The sequence below is a fragment of the Eptatretus burgeri genome, chromosome 15 (genome assembly GCF_056783735.1).
Source record: "Eptatretus burgeri isolate ZD-2024b chromosome 15, Ebu_testis_v1, whole genome shotgun sequence".
Classification (NCBI taxonomy): domain Eukaryota; kingdom Metazoa; phylum Chordata; class Myxini; order Myxiniformes; family Myxinidae; genus Eptatretus; species Eptatretus burgeri.
Window position 1 is genome coordinate 42054489 of NC_140975.1, and position 9875 is coordinate 42064363.

The 9875-nt window shown below is 41.1% G+C and overlaps 1 protein-coding gene across 10 annotated transcripts in view; it reads right to left on the minus strand.

Annotated features, from left to right (window-relative positions):
• TRRAP (transformation/transcription domain associated protein) overlaps positions 1-9875 on the minus strand; it is a 242696-nt gene that overhangs the window by 103634 nt on the left and 129187 nt on the right. For 8 of the 10 annotated variants that reach the window (XR_015051923.1, XM_085858090.1, XM_085858089.1 and 5 more), the window contains 5 exons: positions 8699-8767; positions 8234-8311; positions 4566-4685; positions 4216-4335; positions 197-361 (listed from right to left, as the gene is read on the minus strand). Coding sequence is in view for 9 of the 10 variants with exons in the window: in XM_085858090.1 (XP_085714216.1) it covers positions 197-361; positions 4216-4335; positions 4566-4685; positions 8234-8311; positions 8699-8767 (552 nt within the window). In the remaining variant the exon portion in view is untranslated. The remainder of the gene's footprint in view (positions 1-196; positions 362-4215; positions 4336-4565; positions 4686-8233; positions 8312-8698; positions 8768-9875) is intronic. The other 2 variants (XM_085858095.1, XM_085858092.1) reach the window with 1 other exon arrangement.

Here is a 9875-nt window from a genome sequence, read left to right on the forward strand (position 1 = left end):
AAATAAATAAAGGTTACGTGATCTGACCAAGCTTTATTCATCATGCCCGGATTTCAGATTCAACCATCAATGTGCCAAGTTCCCCCTTCCCACTATCTCTCCCCTCACCTCCCCCTATCCACATGTCCTCTCTACTCACCGTGGGCCAAAAAGGTCAAAACTGACAACCAATTGTGAGGCTGGATATCCAACATACCTTGATGGCATTGAACTGCAAATCAAGGCGGGATGGTTGCGTCTGTGTCGGTGAGGCAGGCCTTGCCACTGACACAGCTCCTGATGACAGGAGGCTAAAAAAGCGCCCTGGAGAGGCCGCCAAAATATCCCGTAAGTTCTTTGCTTCTGAATGTTTTAGGAAACTCTGCAGGAGAAAATGCTTTCATGAACCTTCTGCATTGCTGCAAATCACAAGTGTGTCCACTATTACTAGAGCCAAAAAAAAAATCTTTAACTTCAAAAGGGAACTTTCGAACTGGTCTTCCTCCCCTAAAACTTGGTGACGTCTTGTTAAGTCTGTCTCTGGAGTATCCCCCCCCCCATCCATTCCTTCCCTCTCTTCAAAGAGCTCACAGTCGACTCCACTCATGAGAAGGCCAAATGCCTATATTCTGTGTGTTTTGTTTGCTTGTATCCCCAACCCCTCATTCTCTCTGTAGCCACTCTACCCAGTCATACCCAACTGATCCTAGAACCTGTATTTTGCACCTGAAATGGTGGAGAAGTTTCTGGTAACCCTCGACTGATTCAGCAACTGGATCAGCTCATGTGTCCAAAAAAACCTGTTCTGATGATCTTGCACATCCTCTATCTGGTCTTTTCACCGTATCCTTTTGGCCCTAGAATCTAGGACCTAGATCCTCTTCAATCTGCTTGGAAATCAGCCGACATCACAGTACTACATTAAAAGGTGAAAACGGATCCCCTCAACTACAGACCTATTATTTTACTTCCAATCATCAACAAGGTCAGGTAATCCATCATCACAGCTGATATGAAACCCTTCCATTTCTCCAATGGCCTCAACTCAATTTGGATTTAGACCAGGTCACTCTACTTTGGACATGCTGCTCGTACTCTCCCAACAATGGATGGCAGTCATCAATGTCAAACATGAGATCAGGGCCATCTCTCGAAACACATCTTGAGCTTTCGATACAGTCTCGCAACCCACCTTGCTCGCCAAACTCTCTGCCAATGGCATCCAAGGCAAACTCCAAACATGGCTTACTGATGTCTTCCACAATTCGAGCCAACATATGACTCTCACCCATGGGCTGGAGTATCCCAAGTTAGTGTTCTGGGCCCAATCCTAACCCTAACCTTATCAAAGATCTTTCTGACACTGGAAAATCGCCAGAGTGAAATCCACAAGGCCTTCATCCACAGGTTGATGCAGTATTGCTCTCCCTTCTGGGCTGGGTGCCCTGCCTCACAGCTTGCTCAGCTTGACACTGTGGGAACCAAGGCCTTCAAGATTAATGGAATCTTCTGCCATGAAGCTGAATCTATGGGCAGATCACTTTCCCATCGCAGATAGGTCAGTGGCCTCTCTGTAGTCTACCACCTTATTTCTGTGCTTGCACCATCTGTGCTTTGCGTGCTCTGCCCCCTCCAGGTTTCTGCAGGGAACTGTGGTCTACCATCAGCCCTCTTCTGGTGAAGCTTCCAAAATCCAGAATCACGACTCACCTCCACTCCTTTCTAATTTATTCCCACCTGTAGAACCAACTTCCACATCCTCTTCAATCTCATTCTTCCCTTCAGGTCAAGATAGCTGTTCACCACCATCTCAAATCATCCCCAATACAAAACCATAATCTTTTCTACCCTCCCAAGTTTTGCCTTCCCAAGAGATGCTTCTGCATCAATCTTGTCCTCTGCCCCTATTTCCTCCCCTCATCCCATATTTGTCCAAGTCCTGCTCAATTTTGTCCTTCAACCCTGCTGTTGGTTGGTGTCTGTCTGTCCCTGTCTGTCTCTCTCTCTACTGTTTTTTTTTGTTCTATTGCATCCTTATCCATTCTATGGTGTCATACTTCCATGAGCCTTGACCTCTCTCACTCACACACACACACACACACACACACACACACACACACACACACACACACACACACACACACACACACACACGGAAGTGACATATCAAATGCAGAATGTTAACGCCATGATTACAGACATCTACATATTTTGTATATAGTGTCTATAAAAGTCTATTCCCCTTTCAAAATTTTCACATTTTGTTGCCTTATAGCCTAGAATTAAATTGCATTGTCAGACTTTTTCCATGTTTATTTACACATCATAACACAACTTCCAAGTGAAAAACAAATATCAATTTCAGAAAATTAATTAAAAATACAAAACTAGAATATCTGAGTTGGATAAGTGTCCCTTATATCAGCAATTGTAAATTATCTCAGGTGTAACCAATCACCTCGAAAATCACACACCAAGTTAATTGGCCTCCACCTGTGTTAAATTGTAGTCATTCTGATTATTTCAGAATAAAATCAGCTGTTCCTGTAGGTTTCCTATGTTGGGTAGTGCATTTCATAGCAAAGCCTCAACCATGAACACCAAGGAGCTTTCAAAAGAGCTCTGGGATGAAGTTGTGGAAATGCACACATCAGGGGATGGGTGTAAAGAATATTTCAAAGGCCTTGAATATCCCTTGGAGCACAGTCAAGACAATCATTAAGAAGTGGAAGGCATATGGTACCACTAAGACTCTGCCTAGATCAGGCCATCCCTCCAAAATGGATGACAAATAAAAGATGAGGCTGATCAGAGAGGCTACCAAGAGGCCAATGGCAACTTTGAAAGAGCTACATGCCTTTATGGCAAAGACTGACGACAAAACCCCAAGCACTCGACAAGTCTGGCCTGTAAGGTACAGTGGTAAGAAGGAAGCCATTACTCAAAAAAAGCCCACCTCCAGTCCCATTTGAGCTATGCAAAAAAAAAAATGCTGAAGCCGTGTGGCAAAGGGTTTTGTGGTCTGATGAAACCAAGATGGAACTTTTTGGCCTAAATGCAAAACGTTACATTTGGTGCAAACCCAACACAGCACATCACCCAAAGAACACCATCCCGACTGTGAAGCATGGTGGTGAGAGCTTCATGTTATGGGGATGTTTCTCATCAGAAGGGACTGGTGCACTTGCCAGGATAGAAGGGAAAATGGATGGAGCAAAATACACAAAAATCCGAGAGGAAAACCTGCTGCCATCTGCAAGAAAGCTGAAATTGGGATGGAAATTCACCTTTCAGCATGACAATGACCTGAAGCACACAGCCAAAGCTACACTGGAGTGGTTTAGGAACAACAAGATAAATGTCCTTGAGTATCCCAGTCAGAGCCCCGGCTTAAGTCCAATCGAAAATCTGTGGCACAGCTTGAAGATTGCTGTCCATCAACGCTCCCCATGCAACTTGACTGAGCTTGAACAGTTTTGCACAGAAGAATGAGCAAATATTACCCAATCAAGATGTGCAAAGTTTGTAGAGACCTATCCCAAAAGACTCACAGCTGTAATTGCTGTCAAAAGTGCTTCCCACCAAGTATTAACTCAGGGGTTGGACACTTATCCAACCAAGATATTCTAGTTTTGTATTTTTAAGAAATTTTCTGAAATTTGTTTTTCACTTGGAAGATGTTGGTTACGATATCTAAATAAAGGTGGAAAAAGTATGATTTAATGCAATTTAATTCCAGGCTATAAGGCAACAAAAGGTGAAAATTTTGAAAGGGGGTGTAGATTTTCTAAAGGCAATGTATAATGGGGTAGTAGGAGGAAATAGCAAAAGCATAGGGAAGTGAATGTACAACATATTGATCAACAGAGAAGGGTGGGAGGGGGGGGGAGTCAAATTTTTATATTACTGTATTTGCATGTGCATATAAGTTTCACACATGTTTGAATATGCAGAAAAGTACAAAATGAAGAACTAACAAATCAGTCTCAATCATCCACAGAAAACGTATTACCTACAGAACAGTGAAGACAACTACGTCCTCAAGTACACTATACAGATTAATGGAAATACAATACAAAGGAATACTCTTGAAGATTTGCAGACCAAAATCAAATTTTGAAAAAAGTTGTGAACTGCTGATCAATTATTTATTTTAAGAAACGCAATTAGTCACTCTCCTACACCAGCCAAGACACAGCAGTCTAATTGCTATGCATTCAAGGAATACTTTCCCACCATAAACATGCGGCTCCACTGTGGATCGTTCAGTGTGCCCTCCATCATGAAGAGCTCAACCGTCTGCGCCGGATAGCGAGTCAGGAATTTGATCAATGGTTCTCGGAAGGGACTTCCGGCCTGCGTACAGTTACGCACCATGGTAGGACAAAGAAAAAAAAATGGAAAATATTATTGAGAAAACTGTGGAGAAAAAAATAAATAAAGGTGAAAAAAATGGGCACGGGTGCAGTAAAGGTCCCAAGTTTTACAGCATCAACAAAGCACCTTTGTTAAGTCAAACAAGCACAAACCTGGGCTTTGGTACTCATAATTACATCCACAAAGAAGCCCCTGAATTATGATCTGACCTCAATCAGCATGGCTCTTTCAGTTTTCATAACGACTTCCAGCAACGGTTTGACAAGTGTCTGGGGTGCGGCCGGTATCAGGTGGAACAGGTTGATAATGGTAGCACAGATCTTCATCTCCTGTGGACAGCAGGGAGGGAGGTGGGTGGGGGTGGGAAGCAAGCAAGAAGTAGAAGTACAACTTATATGAGGTGTTAAAAAAATTCTATGAACGAGATGCATTCGAGTCCAAAAACATGCAAAAACGAGTAGAGTACTCTTCCACGTCACGACTCGCCAGATATGCCTCCACCCACATTATTACATTATACATACTTGTACCAAACTTGACTTCAATCCCTGAACCCAGATTCAAAATATTAAATAATTCTGGCTGTCAGGCCATGCATCTGATTTGGTTGAAATTTAAAACATATTCCCTTAAGACTACTAGATCATAATTGTGAAGTTTCACATCGATTGATGAAGCGGTTCAAGAGAGAATTTTTCAAAAGATTTTCATTAATCCAATATGGCTGCCAGACCATGTGACATATTAGTTATTCATGAACACCCTGGTATCCCCGAGGCTTTGGGAACATGTGGGTGAAGTTTCCTCTCGATCTGTCAAGCTGTTCTGGAGAAGAAGACAATTAAAAAAGTTACCTTCTCCAGGTGAAATTTTTTTTTTAGCAGCGTCTCGCGTAGCGAACACTGCTCTAAGAGAGCTCGGCGTTGTTCTTCTTCTTCTTGAGAAGACAAAACCTTTTGGACTCGGCTCTGTTATATACAGGATCCGGATCTCCTTAAATACTAAACACCTGTACACATCCTTGCATTGAGGGTGCCTTTTGAGAGCGTCCATCATGAAGTTTTAAATATATTCGGACATTTGCTTTTGAGTTTCGAAAAGTTCACGCTACTATTTAAAGATTATTCCATTTAATATATTGTAATTTCGTAAATACACTATTTTCTCGTCATGAACGAAGATCGTCCATGACGGACGTGACGTGACGAAATATCGGAAGTTGTTGTTGTTGTTTTATTATTATTTCTTTTTATTATTCTTCCTCTTCTTGTTCTTCTTCTTCTGGTGAAGACAAAACCTTTAGGATGCTGCTCTTGGACACATTTGTCCTTGTTTGCAGAGAAATGGTTGAATGGTTGCAGAGAAAACAGAGAAAACTAGCACAGAAGGACGGATAGACAACGTGAAACCATTATGCTTCCGGCAACTTCATCAGTGGAGGTCCAAAAAAAAAAGCATAAATAAATAAATGAATAAAAATTTATATACAGGGTGTTCGGAAATGAATATACAAAGAAGAATTTGGAATAGTTTTCTTGTCATTCGAGATACTGACATAAATTTGATATGAATACATGCATTAGACTTGTAAGTTTTAGTTTGTTTTGAATACTGATTGTTATTTTCTTTCTGTTTCAGGAAACTTTCTGTTTTTCTTTCTGTATAACAAGTCCTCAAGAGAAACCAAAAATTGTGAGATTTGTATGTGAATGTGGTTCAATAATTAAAGGTCCAAGGTGTTTTGAGCATGACATGAACAAACCAGCACCTAAAAAGACACTCCATACGAATATGGGTGGATCAGTTTGAGGCTACAGGATATGTCCTGAAGGGGACTGGAAGGCCAAGAAAGTCAAATGAAAGGGTGAATGTTGTTATGGAGGTATTTACTAACAGCCATAAAAAGATAATAAGGAGAGAATCACTTGAGTTAAACATTCAAAAAACAAGTGGGTTACGAAACAAGAGGAAATCCTGTTCAAGAAATAATTAAGTGGATAGAATCAGCCAAACATTTTTTAATCAAATCTCATTTTTGGTGATGAGGCCACATTTCACGTCAGGCAAAGTTAATCGTCACAATGATAGGATATTGGGAGAAGAAAATCCACAAAAACTGAACATGAAACAGATTCACCTAGAGTCAACGTCTGGTGTGCCATGTCACATTCTCACATCTTTGGACCCTATTTCTTTGATGAACGCACTGTTACCAGCATTTAGTACCTCAACACGTTACGAGAGTTCTATATTCCACAACTCCAAGAAAATCCCGATTTGTTACAAAGAGCTATCTTTCACCAGGATGGAGTGCCACCTCACTTTGCTCAAATTGTGAAAAGTGTTTTTAAATCAAACTTTGTCAGAACGCTGGATTGGTCGAGGAGGACTTATGAAATGGCCTGCTTGTTCTCCCAACTTAACACCTTTAGATTTTTTTTATCTCTGGGGTTTTTTTTTTTTAAGTAAAGTCTATACTAACAAACCAAGGGACCTTGAATAACATAAATATCATATTGTTGATGCTGTGCCATCCATCCCTACAGCTGTAGGAAAATGTTTGTTTTTTTCAGAATTTGAACAATGAATTACATTGATTGTAGTGAATGATGGACAACATGTAAAATTTTATTAATAAATTTGAGAATATCTCAACAATACCACAAAAAATTAAATAAACGAAAACTTACAAGTCCACTGTATGTACTCATATCAAATCTGACAATATCTCGAACAACAATAAAACTATTCAATGTTCTTTTTGGTATGTCCATTTTCGGACACCCTGTATTATTTTATTACTTATACTATTCATGTATATATGCATGTGTGTGTATATATATATATATATAAAACTTGGCATGTGTTGGACTCATATCTCGATCATAGAAATTTTTGAACACCACTCATAACTCGTTTGAGACGAACAAAGATTCAGCATTTTTAAGAAACAGCAAAACCTTGGTTCATTCTCTCTCTCGGTTACGTGTATGAAAGATAATCATTTTCCCACTTCTTTTGTATGCAGCACAAGGCTGGGGGTGGCATCATTGGCTGAGGGTGACTCTGTGCTGCTGATGCAGTGCCCCCTGTAGGTCATGGCAGGAATTTGGAATTTGTTTCTGGTGCTGGCAATAAGTCACCTACTTTTCGCAAAGGACACCATGGGATCTTTAACATCCACCAACAAATATCGGCACAAGGGACGCCCATTTAATGACCATCCGAGAGACGGCACACTCATTGATGAATCATCCTGCCTGTGAAACACCGGGATGACAGTTTGTAGCTGGGTCAGGATTCAAACCCAGGCTAGACAGCTGAGATGCGAGTGTGTGTACCACCAGGCCATGCTGTTACCCACTGCTGAAAACTAAAGAAGCACACTCATTCAAATATTTAAAAGCATCTGGTGCCGACCTACTGATACATCGCTTGCATTGGTCAAATTTCAAGAACCATGGAGACAACACACCGCAAAAGTACAGATGTGAAACAACACAAAAAAATGAATGAATGAATGAAAGTGTTTCATTCCCGTTTAGTGAATTCACAAGGTGTATGTTATCTCAAACTTTGAACTTGACAGCAATCACGATCAAGGCAGGCAGACAGAGAAACAGACATGGCAGGCAGTCTCAGGTAGAAACTTCCATTTTAATACCTACTATCGATGCTCTGGCACTTTCGATCTGCAAAAGGGCACAAATCCGATATGCATGGATTCTACATGGAGTTTCCATCAGGACACTCCCAATTTCAAAGTATGATCAAAATTCTCAAAATTCCTCGAGTCACTTGACTTTGTGAAGAAATTGAGTCTGCCTGAGGCTCTTGCCAAGCTGTCATACCACACAGTTTCAATCACATGTAGTACCAAAGAAATCCCATAATTCCCGGGGGCTAAGGTAGGCATGGACCCCACCACAAGCAAGTCCGTAGTCTCCAAAGCAGGCTAGGCCAAGAGAAAAAAAAAAACACAGCATTAGTAGTTTTGGCTTTTCCAGGCAAGTGCTTTGTTTGGTGGCCTTATATTACTTTACCAGCAACAACTTGTTCTGAGCATGCAAAGTGTCATAGCTGATGATGTACCATAGCGTCTTGAAACTTCATATGAAAGCTCTACTCCCCGAACTACACCAATGGCTTACAACAGAATAACATTTAAAGTACCAGCAACAGAATGAATGAGATTATTTTAGATGCAGGAATACAAAAAATATGTGAGTGAGCTGCACCTGTACTCAAGTTTTATGTGTTTTGATGCATTTCAGATAGTAAGCAATGAAGTGTGCAGCCAAGCCAAGCACTCCTACACCCTATAATTAACGATAAAACTCACCGAGCCGTCAGTACGCTGTACACCTTTATGAGCAATCACCACAACCTCCATCCATTTACGCAAATGTTGCTATGGAAAAACAAAGGATGGGAAAAGACAGAGAAAAAGGAAAAGGTTTCATTAAAAAGGAAAAGGTACATATATATATATATATATATATATATATATATATATATATATATATATATATATATATATATATATATATATATACATATAGATATGGGAAACTCGAATGGTACGTGATCTCGCGCAACTCTGCTCCAACTAATCAGAACCAAGATAGCGGTGGCGGAATCAAGCAACGGGAGTTCGGAATATATATATATATATATATATATATATATATATATATATATATATATATATATATATATATATATATATATATATGTATTACACAATGTCAAGGCTCATATGAGAGCTAACACACAGAACGTACAACAAGGGGAGCAGGAGACAAGAGGGGTGGGAAAGGGAAGGAAAAAACAGTGGGGAACAGAGACATGAGAAGATCTTTGGAAGGGAGAGGGATGGGGTGGGGTACACACGGAAAATATCATGGTTTTGGATGGGGGAAGACAAGAGATGGTGGTGAACAGCTTTTTGAAGACCTGGATGGAATGTGGGATTGAAGAGAGTCTGGGAGTTTGTTCCAAAGGCGGGAAAAGAGGAATGTAAGAGTGAAGGTGAGCAATTTACCAGGAGGGGGTTGCTGGCGGACCTTAAGCACCCTGCAGAAATAGGGGAGGGACATATCGCAGACAGAGCGGGGGAGGGGGGCGATGTCAGAGAGGAGACGGTAGAAGACAGAAAGACAACCGACCTGCCTGCAGTGAGAGACCCAAGGACTCAGCCTCATCGCGGGAGATACCAATGATTCTAAATGCCTTGGTTTCCACAGCGTGAAGCCGAGAAAGGTGAGAGGTGTGAGAACCAGCCCAGAGGGGAGAGCAGTACTCCATCAGGCTGCGGACAAAAGCTTTGTATGTGGTCAGGAGCTCAGGTGTGCTGAGGAAGGACTTTGCACGACGGAGGATGCCCAGTCGTCGACTGGCTTTGGAGGCCAGCTTGGAAATGTGGCTTTCCCAAGAAAGATCATGGCAGATAGAGACCCAGAAGCTTGAATGAAAGGACTTCTTCAAGAGGATTGTTAAGAAAGTAGATGGGGCAGGGG